At 46.2% G+C, this 14448-nt stretch overlaps 1 protein-coding gene across 3 annotated transcripts in view; it reads left to right on the plus strand.

The window, feature by feature from the left end:
* TTYH3 (tweety family member 3) overlaps positions 1-11193 on the plus strand; it is a 69949-nt gene extending 58756 nt beyond the window's left edge. Inside the window, exons 12-15 of one of the 3 annotated variants that reach the window (XM_026054182.1) lie at positions 521-697; positions 1622-1697; positions 4046-4147; positions 9447-9476. In XM_026054182.1, the coding sequence (XP_025909967.1) occupies positions 521-697; positions 1622-1697; positions 4046-4126 (334 nt within the window). In that variant the 3' untranslated portion in view covers positions 4127-4147; positions 9447-9476. Of the gene's footprint in view, positions 1-520; positions 698-1621; positions 1698-4045; positions 4148-9446 lie in introns of all 3 variants that reach the window. The other 2 variants (XM_026054183.1, XM_026054184.1) reach the window with 2 other exon arrangements.
* Positions 11194-14448: the final 3255 nt, after the last annotated feature.

A 14448-nucleotide genomic window follows, 5' to 3' on the forward strand; every position in this document is an offset into this window, starting at 1 on the left:
TGAAGCAGGCCCTGTGTAACAATCACAGGAGTTTGGAGAGGTCTGCAGTGATGGAAAGACTGCAGTGTTAAAGCCTTTTGGACATTGCTGCAAGAAGTGGAAGGGCACAGGCTGCAGCTTTGAGGGATGCTTTCCGTAGGATGAATGGCACTGTCTCCCCCTGCCTCCTTTAGATATGGAAAAAAAAAAAAAAAACTGTTTATTTTAGGACATATCCCCATCCTTTGGTTTTGTGACTGGGCAATTGCAGAGCTGTGCTGTCTGCCAAGCCCTGAGAAGAGTGTAGCGGGGGACCGTAGGGGATCTTGCAGTCTAAAAATCCAGATGGTGCCTGTGGGAGGTCTGAGTCACTGTGCTGTAGGCAGTGTTTGACACTGCCACACTGAGGCATCCCGAATGGGTATAAATGTGGAGGTGTGGAAGATGATTGGGAGGTTCCTAGGATTACCATGGTTTCCTGTAAACCTCTCTTGTGTGGTAATTGTAGGGTTCTAGGAGGAACTGTTTTTCCTTCTTGCAGAAGCTCGGATGATGATGGGGAAGACGAATCAACCGCTCAAGGGAATAGACAAACACATGATAATCTTTACAGAGTGCACATGCCCAGCCTCTATAGCTGTGGGAGTAGTTATGGCAGTGAAACCAGCATTCCAGCAGCAGCACACACAGTCAGCAATGCTCCCGTCACAGAGTACATGTGAGTATCCCAAGAAGAAGGCCATATTGCAGCTTGCCTCATTTTATTGCAGCTAAGAGAACTTGCTGCAAGGGTGGCACTCGTAACCAAGCAGCGGAAGCGATAAAGGATGCTCTTTGAAGTCTCAGAAGGCATATTTTCCTATTGTCATCTCCTGGGACAGTGGAATTGCTTCAAAGTGCTGCCGTAGGAAGGGTTGTATTAGGCATCTTACTCAAAAATGCGAACCACTTTGCACTGCAGGATTTAGAAATCTGTCTACAGAGAAGAAGAGGTAAACTGTTGCCCAGGCTGCTAATTACACAATAGTTCCAATTCCCAGCAGATTTGGCTCTTCAGATAGAGCAGGTTTGACAGAGCATGTTAAGCCTCCTGAGAGACTGAGAGCTGTGACAAGTCCTGCGGGCTGCGTCCTTTCATAGCATTTGGGGTCAGCTCTGATATTTGTTGGAATATGGAGCTATATAATTCAGCTGGGACCTTCAGAGCTTTCTTGAGATACTTTACCCAGATCACACTTTGACTACATTCAAGGCTCATCTCTTTGGGACTGACGCATCATTTTTTTTTTCCTTCCTCTTAGACTTTGTCCTTATTTTATCTCCTTTCTGCAGCTTGGCAGTTCTGCCTCTGTCAGAAGTTAGATCTCACACAAACTTTTTTTTTTAATTTAATTTATTTTTTCAGTCAGTCAACATGGGCCCTTCAGAGTGAGAGTATAAAGTCAGCGCTTTATCTGATGAGGGGAAAAATATGACAGCTTTATGCCCTTACCTGAGAAAGGGAACCACCTGGCCTGGAGGGAGACTGAGCGGAGATAACAGATCTGAGGGTGCATGTGCTCTGTCCTGTGTCACTGTCAGAGACCTTCCCCAGAGAAGTGTGGCACATCCCCCTATTACCATGTGTGTCTTCCTTTCCTAGGAGCCAGAATGCAAATTTCCAGAACCCCCGCTGCGAGAATACCCCGCTCATTGGCCGTGAGTCCCCACCTCCCTCAGTAAGTCTCTCTTCACTGCTCCTCTCTGCTTCAGCAACTTTGGGGGAATACACGTTTACCACTCTGGTGTACTTCGAAGGGAGCTGATGGTGCAGCCAAACAGGACCTGGCCCATAAATGGCAGCAATTTTAATGGACAAGCCGGGTCTCACCTGCCGTGGAGAACAGAACCCCGCTATGCCGCTTTTGGGCATGGTTATAAAAATGATGGCACTAAATTTATTGACCTTGATAATCCCATGGGCCCAGTCCTGCCACCACTGAATTGCATGAGTATCTTGGTGGGCGACTTCGGCAAGATGATTCACTTGCATGCAGTTACTTGCTCTCTGTGACGTTGGTTCCTCAAGTTTAAAAAGAAACTTCTTAAAACAGTAAATTCAGAGTTATTGCTGAACCTCTCTCCTTAATCTGCCCTGCAGAGATAATAAGATGAAACTTGTATTTTTTTTCTTTTTGAGATTTATTTTTTAATCTTTTTTTTTTTCACAGCTCTTTTGCTTTCTTTAGAATCTATTTTTGTATTTAATTTCCTCTGGAGAGAAAAAAAAAAAAAAAAAAGAAAAAAAGAAAAAAAGAAAGAAATCTTTCATGGAAGGCTTTGGTATTTGAAGTGGCCTGGTAGCCATTTCTATATGCTGGATAAAATACAGGCTTGCTTTCATGTATGTAAGAACTAGATGAGTCTTGCCCTCCTTCACTGGATCCTGTAAACCTTATTTACACTTTGGACCTTGGAGAACATACCATCACAGTGCTGACTGACTTGATGATGTCATTACAGGCAATGAGTAGTAGCATGTTTAATAAGTAGCTAGTCCTTGGATATAGGCAAAGAAGATATACTCTGGGGGGATGCTCTGTTCTAGCTTATTATAAGGGGAGGAAGAAGAGATTGGCGGAGGAAGGAATAGGAACTGTGGTGGAGAGTGGGGAACATCACCTTCATTTACTCCCTTCAGAATGAACACTTCATCTCACCTTAGAGCAAAGTGATGGGCCAGAAAGTTGATCCTTGTCTTTGTGTTTGGCTAACCTCTTGCAACCTTCTTAGAAATAGAGAGTTTTTCCTGATCCCTGGTGTTCTGAACGCAAGCTCTGGTAGCATTATCTGCTCTCAGCAGTGACAGGCATCAGGAGAGGAGCTGACATGCTACACGCAGTACAGTGTGACAAAGTGTGACTAATGCCTGCTTTACTGCTGGCATTTCCTCTTTTAGGAAGGGCACTGTCCTTCTGGCAACGCTGAGGCACATACTGAGTTCAGAGACTAGGTCAAGGTCCTGCCTCCCCTGTCCCTGTAGTTCTTCTGCTTCAGAAAAAAAAGCACACCCCTTTCTGCGAGGGCTTTAGTTACCAAGAGGTTCATAGAATTATAGAATGCTTAAGGTTGGAATGGACCTCTAGAGGTCATCTAGTCCAACCCCCCTGCACATGCAGGATCACCTAGAGTATGTGGCACAGGGCTGCGTCCAAGCGGGTTTTGAAGATCTCCAGAGAAGGAGACTCCACCACCTCTCTTGGCAGCCTGTTCCACTGCTCTGTCACCCTCACAGGTTCCCTGCTTTTTGGGTAACTGCCAGCTTTAATGACCTTGGGGATCTGAATCTTGATCCCTTACTGCAATCTGAGAGAAAGATCATGAAGAAGAGTGGTTTTTTTAAGTGAGTGTAGGAGCTGGGGAGGAGATTACGTTGCTCTCCCACATAGACAGCAGGAGCTTCTCCCTAGACAAAGCAAGGATTAGGCTATAGGATAAGTGAGTTTTCTAGAGAGAAATACTGGTTATAGGTGAGCAGTTGAGAAAAGGAAGATGTCTACTGTCCTGTCACATCGGCAGCAGCAGGGAGAGGGACTTCGCTGGGATTTTTATACCCAGGTCTCCACAGTAGAGAGCTGAGACCATTCTGAGGTGGAAGAACTTGCAAGACCTGATCTTGGCAAATTATCAGCGAAGAGAGAGATGAGAAGAGCATATGGATGCTCATGTGCACGTTCCTTTTGGGGAGGGGGAGATGGGGTAGCCATCCAAATAGAGTCAAGACAGAGCTGATCTCTTCCATACAGCTTCATTTCTGAGAACAGATGGTGAAAACTAAGATGTGATGATCCTGCTGCATTGTATGTCTGTTACTTTTCCTGGCTTTTTGTTTGTTGGTTTGTTTGTTTTTATTTCCTTCTCTCATTCCTTCTGTTTTTCTCCTTCTTGCCTCAGGGCTATTCCCTTAGGGTTGTAGAGTCCACCTTGTCACTGACACACACCACAGCGTTTCACTTGCTTGCACTGTGTTTTTCATGCACGTTGAGGCTGCACTCTCTTTTTCTCTCTCTTTCTTGCGTCATCACAGTTGTATTTGGCTGCCATGGACAGTAGCAGCCATATGAGCTGGCAGCTTAAGCCCTCGGACAGTGCACGGACATACTGGTAACAGCGCCCGCAAATGGAACAGGTACAGAAAAAAGGTCCTTCTTGCTCAACCCTTTCTCCACTCCAGACCACCCCCTTCATCCCTGCACTGTTTATCCCAGGCCAGTGCCTTTTATTTCTTCACATTCCTTCCCTCTGCACCCCCCACCCCATTCCCTCCTGCCAGGGATTAAAACTAATCAGTTTTGCTCTGCCGCAGACCCAAGGAGTGCTATCAACCTTGGAAAGGCTTCTGGTGCACGCTGTGATGGCAAGAGACCTATGCCAAGCTCAGGGCTGCCTTAACTTGGAGTCCACCCTTGAGAGCAGCTCGAACGCTTAGCACTAACACTCGAATATAGAACTTGCCTTGCATTTCAAATGCAGAGAGGAGTTTCTCCCCTCACAAGGAGCCATTTTCTAGACGTAATGAGAACCAATCTAGCAGCTTTTTACTCAGGACTGGTTGTCTTGTTCCAACCTTTTGGCTTCCCTGGAGCCCTGCAGCTCTTCTGTTTGCCTTGATTGGTCAAAACAGCGTGTGCCCCAAACCGCAGATACTTATCTGCCATGTGTTTTGAGCTCCTTAGTAGGATTTTTTTAATTTGTTGAAAGATCCTGGCTGGTGATGGTGGCCTGTCCTAAAGAGTGGTTTCACTGCCTGTTAGATCTATGTGCAGCTTCTCCTTTTATCTTTGCATTTGAAGTCAGAAAGGAGTAAGTTTTAAAACAGCTTCCCTAAGGGAAACACAAACACAAGCACTAAGATCTATTTCATTCTGTTTCAAAACCTTTTTCTGTTTTATTTGTTTTGTGTGTGTCAAATCATTCCTCCCATTTCCCCAGGCTCTGAGCAGAGCCCTCCTAGTATCATTGCACTGTCTGAATCCTTAATGTGCTGTTGTTGCTCCTGTTCTCCAAGAGAGCCAGTATTTCTTCCCTCGCAGTGGTCCATGACAAAGCCACATGCATAACGAAAGCGTAGGTGGTCTGCATTAGGCCTTGTTAGTTTTAGCTTGGTTGAATGTAGGATCTAATTAGAGTTCCCAGGCAACTCATTATCTGGTATTGAGGACAGTGTGCTCATTCAGAGGGAACTGCAGCTGCAGAGGAACTGGGATATGTTGGTTCCAGTTGGAATAGAGGGCCCTTCGCATTTGGCTCATGCAGTCAGTGACCCCTATCTTATGTTTTGTTCCCAGAAGGACATGTCCATAAAGCTGCCGTTCCTTCGCTTCTGCAGTTCCTGTTGGGACTTTTGTTAGCCTTGCACTGGATTCCTTTCTGTCATGTTGCTGCTTGGTCTGCATTCTTGCTGCCTCTTGCCATTTGTCTGCCTGCCTTGTGATGTGCTGGGAAAGACGCTGTCCGAAGCCGGTGTCTTGATGCCCCCTGCCATGGTGCATGAACGCAAACTCGTGTTTGCTCTTCAAGCATGGTGTAGCTAGTGCCCCTGGAAGGGTCACCAAGGTCTTTGGTCTCAAGTCTTGCAAAGACCGTTCTTAGGCTGAGCTCTTGGTGGGTTTTCTGCTTGCTTTCTCCTACAGGTGATATTGTAGTGATGTTAGAACACTGCCCATAGGTCTATCCTATGAAACAAAATACTGCTTGGGGGGGGGGGGGGGGAATTCTAGAAGCTTCATTCTGGATATGAAATATCCCCTGGGTTGAAACCTGACATCATCTCAGTCTGTGCTGCCTTTTGTTTATCTAAGGTCGCACCCGGAGTTTAATGTGGTGGCGTGGCTAAGTTAAAGGCATTGCATTCTTTCCAAGACTTTAAAAACAAACAAAATGAACAGAAAGTCTGTTCTTCTGACTTGGAAAACTTCAAGTCCCCTTTGAATTCAGAGCCTATTGGCTGCAATAGGCTGTTTCCCTCCATCTTGTACCTCCCATGCAAAGTGTTACCAAGCCTTGTGTTTCTACTGTGCTCTAGTTGTTTGAGATGTGGATCAGTCTTTAAGAACTTGAATCCAGCAGCTTTGATCTTTGTTGGAGAGAGGGTTTTTCTTTGTTTGGATTTGTTTTTTACTGCAAAAAGCTAAAGTTTGTACCTGGCGTCATGGTTTCACAGGGTAAGTGATCTTCCAACATAGCTCAGTTACATGTGAAGTACCAGTGATCTGCAGAGTACACCGGGCTTTATGGTAAAATTTAAAATTTATGGTCTTTAAAATGACCTACTTCTCTCGCTGATATTTTTGCAACAGTGATTCCTTTGCATGCAGACTAAATGTGTTAAGCACATTATACCCTCTGAAGGAGAAACCTTTTTAATTTAAGAAGAACCAAATAAGCTTGTATGCAACCCTCTGTTCTAGCTGAGCGGTAAGTGACCCAGAGTTTTGGGTAGCAAAAGCCACCTGAAGAAATGGTAACTACAAGAATATGGTAGCTAACAGTGTGAGGAAGATATGGGTTTAAATTTGCCCTTTGTCCTGTTCTTTAAAGGGCAAATGAGGATATACAGAACCCAGGCATTGCAGGCCAGAATCCTGGAGGAATCCTCTGTGCATGTTCTTCAACCTTCTATGAAAGCTCCTCTTAAAAGGAAATTAAATACAACCTTATGGTTTGTGAGGCAATGTATCCAGGCTACCCCAGAGTAAACTCTAAGATAACCTTAGCTCTGAATTGTTTCACTTATGCTCAAAATCTTGAGAATTGCTTTTTAAAGTAGCTGAAGGCTCAGTTATTTTAAGTGTTTGGATAATAGTGTTTGGTTTCATATTATGTTACTGGCAGCTTTCTGGCCTGTTCACAGGTAGCAATGCATACACAGCATCTTCCCTCTGCTTCCCGGCGGAGGATGCACTGAAGGACTTGGATGAGGGACTTAGTGTCAGTAGCCTGTGGAGCAAAGCGTTCATATGGTGACCACCAATGCAGTGACCAAAGGCTCAGTGCCCCATCCTGGAGCTGAGCTGGTTGTGAGAGGGGTGCAGTGAACTGGTAGCTCCCTGCTTCCAGATTTCAACCGTATTATTCACGGCAATTAAAATCAAAACAAAACTTTAACAGAGGCAGTAACCTGTTCAAACTATAATGGGAAAAGGATCAAAGGTCCAAAATGCTGAAGTTAAGGAGAGAACATCAGCCCTAACTCTGACTACTCTGAATCTTGGTTTGTTCCTTATGGTGATTTGCAGGTAGGTTGGAATATGAAACGCCTTCTGCTTGACTATCCAAATCTTCTGTTGCAGACTACTTTGTTTTGGTGACAAAAACAACTATGGGATGTTTCTTGGTGGGGGAAGGAGTGAATTTCTTTCAGCTTCTCCCTCCCCAGAGGGTGTACTTTGTACATCTTTGAAATCATGTTCATCAAGTGGCCAATCTTTATTTTAATCGTCTAAAAGTTGATGCTGCATGCTATAATCTGAACCTGTATGATTTGTCCAGGAAGATGCACAATAAGTTTCCATGATCATAGATATTTTTTTCTTCCAATTACTTTTTATAGTATAAAACTCTAGCAACTGAAGTTCTCTGTTCATATTCATCTCTTCTCACAGTCCACATATAGAAGATAAATGGGAAGCAAGCAATCAAAAGCATTTTTCCTTCTAAGCCTCTCATCTTAACATCATGCTTCGCTGGTAAATTCAGCATTGCTTTGTCTGAAAGTAGTGGCCTACTTATCCTCTGAGAGAGTTCTTTGTTGACTTCCAAGCCACTCTGAGCCCACTGGGTTAAACTCTCATATGTTTAATAATGCCCTATTTTTTTCTGAAACAGCAATCATATTTAATTAACTGAACATAGCCCTTAGAACTGGCTAGTTCTTGGTATTTTCTACCTTTTTCTTTCTCACTGATAAAAATATCTGCAAAGAGAGAAAAGATGTACCCTTTGTTTTCTAAATATAGATGCTATTTCTGAGCCACAGGTTTATATTAAGATCTGTGCTCTGTAGAAAGCTTTCCAGTTATAGAAGACTTAAAGATGAGCATGCAAATAATCCACAAATACCTTCTTTTTGTGCAGATGGGACCCACTGTGTGAAGGCAGCAGTGTGTATCTTGTGTAGGGCTGAAATTAAACCCAGTTCTGCCTTAGAAGGCAAATTGTTAAAATACTCTTAATTCTCTGAAACTCCCTTTAGATCACTGTGCTTTGGAGCACAGTGGAGCCTCACAGCTTTTGGAGCCTAAAGATACCTCCTAATGCTCTTTCCCGGTGGGCAAGAGAAATCCTACTGTCTGCTGTGAAGTGGCCTTTCAATTAACTCTTTGCCAGCTTATCTGGCTATTTTATGTGATACACTTTTAAAGGTGACAAAAATTCAGGATGCTGAAGAGCACTCTTGGGAAGCAAGAAGCGGATGTTGCAGAATTATTCAAGTTCCAGCTGGCATAAAAAGAAGAAGAAAAATGTCTGTCCTCACTGCCTGGTTCTTAGTATCATTGTAGTGGAATCCCAGAAACAATCACGTGGTCATGGTGAGGGTATTGAACACACTGGTGTAAAGAGGATAAGCCTTTTATTCTTATTACTTTACTGTGTATCTACGTGCTTTTTAGCTCAGCATTCAAAGCTGAATGGCACATGTCAACTTCAGGCGCTTCTGGGAACTGTTTTAGATGATTTTGCTAGATAGATTTAAAAACAAAACAAAAAATCCTTCTCATCTTTGTGCATTTCTCTTCTTATCCCCACACTGGAGATTTGTCTGCTATTGGATGGTGCACGGGCTGATCCCAAGCCACAGTGAGCAATTAACCATGCGGTAACTGATAGCCGAGATCATCTTGTTTGGCAGCCTGTTTCCAGCCTCTCAGGATCTGTTCTTGCTTGGGCCTAAGTTCTTCAACACAGATTTTCTTCCCCAGTCTTCGAGGCAGCCCATGTGTGATGCATGCAGGCTTCTGAAGCCCTTACTTGCTTAAAATACAATACAGCTGTTTCTTTGCAACCTCCTTTTCTGACGTGGTTGAAAGAGGGCAGCACGACTGAAGGAGGATGAAGGTGTGAGATGGGTTTTTACCTCTGCATCTTTTCCATTTCCAGCTCTTCTCTCAAGGGAAGTGTAGAATATTTTCTACGCTTTCAGATTGAATGACTGTTGGAGATTTTTCTCTGTAGAGAGTTTGAGTAAAAAGTTAACCCATCTGCACTGCATCCCTGCAGCAATCTGAGTGTCTGTCACTCAGACTCAACTACATCATTACCTGTGAAACTTTCCTTGTCAGACCAAGCCAGCACTTCCTTGATATGCTGTAAATACAGACCAGCTTCTGCCAGGAGGTGGTCGTAATCTGTGGTTCCATGATGACATTAGTCATTCTGACTTTCCTGTTCTGTTTGTTTTTGTTTTTTTCTGTCTTGTCTTCCTCCAGTACACCTCCAGCATGAGAGCCAAATACCTCGCCACCAACCAACCTCGTCCAGATGCTGGCAGTGTGCATTAAAATGAAAGAGCAAAAGCAAAAAAAAAAACCCACACGTGCAGTCAGACAAAACAATGTGCCAACTGCTGTGCCCCTGTGCTGTCCTCGTAGAACAACCCTGCTGTTCTGCCCAAAATCCAGTGCAGCTCCTTCTGTTTCTCCAGTCCAGACCACCCCTCCAACCTGGTACCTGCCCATTGGAGTGGAAGCCCCCTTTGAATTCAAGCCTTCACCTGCTGTACCTGGTGTGTGAGAGAGAGCAAGCGTGTGCAGGCCAGCGATGGCGAGATTTCCAGCCCCTCCTGGCTTCCACCTGCCTGGGACCAGCTTGAGCAGCAGCCCTGTCAGAAAATGTCGATGAATATCTTCTGCCTCCCCTTTTCCCCTCCTGTTCCTCAGAGCGACGTGGTGAAAGGTGGTAGTAGAACATCTTCGGTTCTGCGGAGGGATCAGTAGAGCTGCTCGGCCTGTCAGACTCTGAAGAAGCAGATGTTCAGTGTGCAAGACTAACGTGCAAGGAGGGGAAGCCAAGTCAGTGCACAGCACCGTGTTTTGGTGGGAATCCTCTGCGTTGGGGAGGAGGGAAACCTCTGGTGTCACTGCATATCCACTGTAATTGGGGAGCCGGGGGCTCCGTGTTAGAGCAAACCACTCCACAACTTGGGTGATTCTTTTTAAAAAGAAAAAAAATCCATTGCCTTTTTCCTTCCCCCTGGATCTAGTGTGTGAATTCTCGAGGAGAAGCTGGGGGTCCCACCGCCAGTCAACTGCCCTGTCCATTGCTCTGAACTGGACCTCTCTGCTCATCAGGGAAGCCCAGGTACTTGCAGGTGGCATTCTGGGTGCTGCCTATGCGAGGCCATCACACAGATGAAACAGGAGCCAGCAACACACTTGGTGCCAAATTTTTCCAGGAAAAGACTTGTAAGACTCTGGGGTTTTTTGCACTGAACAAATTTCAGCTCTCTGACGGCAGGTCTTATGGAACAGACTGTTTACAAGAGAAAGGGGAGAGACTGCAAGCACCGGTAGATTTATAGCAAATGCAACCTTTCCCTGCAGGAGTGACCTGTGAACTCTGCTGGACTTTCCCCTTCCTCACACTTCTCATTTTTTCCCTTTTATCATTATTTGTGGTGCAGGTTGCAGACCTGGCACTGATGGATGATTTTTGGAGCCTCAGTCCTGACAAGTTCACCAGGTGGGCAGTATCCATCCTCTCTGTTCCAGAATCAGAAACCCAAATGATATCTTGAGAACAATGTGACTGTCGGAACAACTTTGTTGTTGTTGTTATTTTTATTTTATTTTATGTTTTTTTTTCCAGGCATGTTGCTAACCACTATCAGACCATATTAAGGCACATTTAGGGCATTTTTCAAGACATGAGACCCAACAAAGCTTGCAAAGGGTAAACTGGGTGCCTGCAAGGGGCAACATCCTCCACTGGTGCTGTACTTTCCACTGAAGAATGGTGCTCCAAAGGGCACTGACAGCTTCCTACTGCAAAAGGAGACTGCCACTTGGGTGGTTAGAAGTAGTGTAGAGCACTGGCCTTTCAGTAAGGAAGCTCTGATGTTCCTGTGTTTACATCTCTGAGCAGGAACATCATCATGTAGCTGCTGAACATGCTATTAAATAACTGGCAGAGAAAATAAGTGGAAAACATCTCAAAATTGGAGTTGAGCCTCTGGCAGATGCAGTTCATCTTCATCTCACTGATGTTCAGGCTCAATGTCTTTTCCCCCCCCCCCCCATGTTTGCTGAATGGGGCGTACATCCATAGTTCGGGGCACAGAATCTACCACTCTGCCTTTACCTGAGTCCATTGCCTTCTTGCAGCAAGGTAGGAACAGCTTCTAGCAGATACCCGACTAGGATGATGGTATTTCCTGGGAAATGTCACCAGTTCTGTGGAAGAGCAAGCTTTGAGACTCCTCTGAAGAAGCTAAAAACCACTAACAGGCTGCAAAAGCTGTAGGGCAGCTTTTATCATTCAAAGGATGGAGAGAGAAAGAAGGAAATGGTACCACGCTCACAGGAAGAGAAGGTTTTGGAGAAAACTCAGCACTTCACCATAAATCTGTAAAAGCAGGATTTTCTTGCTCAGGATTGAGAAGGCCTTTCAGACACATTTGATGGGCTTCACGCTGGAACATACCTCGCTGTTATCAAATAACAAGGGCAGGGAAAGGGAGCTGCAGGTTGCATAGAGGGGTGGTGGGGCTTGTGCACCAGTTTTGCACCCTTAAAGCTTAACAAGAGACCTATGTATGGCAGCATGTTGTGTGGTTAGCTTGCAGAGCCCAAAGCATGCAGCTGCGGTCCAGAGAGACCTGAACCTCCACCCTGCTTTGAGGAAGGAAGCAAGAGCCCTGTAGCTCCCGTTGAGACTGGAGTTGTTCTGTCATCGTCTTTCCCTGGGAGGAGGTGCCCAGATTGCTGCTCACACAGTGAGTTTTAGGGGAGCTTCCCTCCAATTTCTGGCCTGATCCTACTCACTGAAGGCTCAGGGGGCACGGGGAACCTTAGGAGAACAGACGCTTCTATCTAGTGCTGTCTGCAGGCAGCATCCTCAACCTGTGTGTGTGACTGCACTTTGGGCAGGGTTGGATCTGAGTTGTGGTGCCAGTGATAAGGGGGAGCCTGTACCTTCTGTTTGCAGCAGCCTCCTTGGCCTGCTTCTTCCAAGGTTTGGCACACACAACACTGAGAACAACTTCTGACAACATTCGGGGGCCTGCAGCCGGGCACGGATGCTCGGTGACTTCACAACATAACTGGAAAGGGTGTTACGGAGAACCATTTCGCTGCGTGGAGGCCAGCAACCCGCGACCGTGGTGTGAGCTGTGCACCTTGTCCAGCCAGCACTTCCCTTACTTGACACAGATATTGCACTTTTGTAAAGCATCCCGGAGCTCTGCTGCCCTGCTGCATGCTGTGCAGAGCCCCGGATCGGAAACAAAGACAGACGTTGGGGTTTTTTCTTTCTTTTTTTTGTTTTTACTGGAACCTTGAGCAGCAGCGTGGCATTTCTGCAGGCTGGTCTGAGTGGATCTGCTGAAGAACAGATGGCCTTTGCCTATTCCTATGGCTGCGACGCAATCGGTCTCATCCATATGGTCACATCTTGTCTGTGGAGCAGACTTTCCCAAGCCAAGATCTCCCAGACTCTGTGCCTCCTCCTAGGGTGAACAGCAGGTGCTATCCGGCGAAGGCTCATCTGTTCCAGTTGACATTAATGGTTGAGGGAGCCCCAACTGTAGGAGGCAAAGCTGCAGAGACTTCTCTCTCTTCCATTGCGTGTCTTCATTTTTAATGTGACAAAATGCCAAGGCCATATCACTCTGTGTCCCAGTTGACGTTGTCGGAACATTATCCATGTTACTGGTTGCTAACAAAGGGGGCCTAAATTCAGGGGAGATGAGATTGGCCTCTGGAACCTCGTTGACTGCAAAATGGAAGGCAACCTGTCCGGTCAAAGGCGACTGCTTCACTGAAGACCCTTCATGCTCCTTTTTCAGAAGCACAAATGTGGTCATTGGCTTGTCTGGGTGGCTTGGTTTATTTCCACTGCATCATCATGTGCGAATGACACTTTCTTTTGGACCTGAGAACTCTTCCAAGCACACAAACATCTCCACAATGTGAAATGTAAATAGCATGTTGGACTCTCGTGTCCAGTGTTCAAGACTGCATTGTACTTGTAAAGGAAATCAAATCAAGACTTGGCTGTGAATTTCTTGTGCTGTCTTGGGAATATAACTGTAGTGTTTGTATCCTGTATGTAATATTAAATTGAGTTCATTTTATGTGCTGATAAAAGGGTTCAAGCTAAGATTTTTTTAGTGTACATCCATGTATCCAAACGTGAAGGTTGGAGTGCTCCCTTCCCCTCCTGTCCTTTTTAAGTTTTTTCTCCATTGGATAGGTGTTAATTTTCCGTGTACAGTCATCTCAGCCAAGATGCAAGGGTGTTCATTTGAGTGCTTCGAGGGGGACACAGTGCATGGGGATTTAAGTGATCCTAAGTTAGGCCTGCCACAGCAATTCCCTAAAATGACTTAGTGCTCACAGGAGAAGTGCAGCCTTTCTGAGAAGAAACTGTCTCTCTGCAGGCTGCTTAACCATCGTTTATGGCAACTTCAGGTACTGCAGTGCAGACAGGCGTGCGTGGATAGCTGGAGAGCAGGGTACAGAGAAGGCGGTGTGGGTAAGCCCGGCTTTATTTCTGGTCCCACCTTCCCTTCCTTGTAGCAGCAACAGAAATAGCATATCGAGCCCTTTGAAGATGAGAGGAGTGTCTTGGCTTGCTACCTCCAGCTGCCACACCTGGTTGAAGAGCAGAGGAGCTGCTGTGTTTTCCTTTGTAATGAAGCCACCACTGAGGGGGTGTTGGAAAGACCTCCTAGGAAGGGACCAAGGAGAAACCAAGAGCCTTCCTCAACTAAACAAGCCTCTTAGCTCAGTAAACAGCTCTGGCTTGGCAAGACAAACCCTGCCAGCCGGAAACTTGGAAGCAGATCCCATGCCCAACAAGAGGGGACCTCACCTCAATGTGCAGCGTTAACCAGGTGGCTTTTGGCATGGCAGACGACTCTATTTCCAGCCGCTCTTGGGGTGGCCGCCGCGGCGCTCCTTGTCCTTGCAGGCACAGGTGGCCCCGAGGGCTCCCTGCTCGCCAGGACGGGGACCGCAGGTGGCCGGGCTGGGGGGACGAGGGGACAATCACTGGGGGGCTCGCCCGGCCTCTCCAGTGCACCGGACGCACAGCCAGACAGGGCAGCCGGCTCCTCTCCTCACGAGGATACCTGTAGCATGAAGCTCCTAGGTGCTCTGCGTGTTTGCTACCACATTGCTCCTCACTATGCAATTCCAGCCTCCTTCCTCTTCCTCCTCGACTCGCAAAGCCGACTTGGCCCGCGCGCGCAGAGCAGGGCGCCGCTGACGG

The sequence above is a fragment of the Nothoprocta perdicaria genome, unplaced genomic scaffold (assembly GCF_003342845.1).
Source record: "Nothoprocta perdicaria isolate Ctin4 unplaced genomic scaffold, notPer1 scaffold_12, whole genome shotgun sequence".
In the NCBI taxonomy this organism is placed as follows: Eukaryota; Metazoa; Chordata; class Aves; order Tinamiformes; family Tinamidae; genus Nothoprocta; species Nothoprocta perdicaria.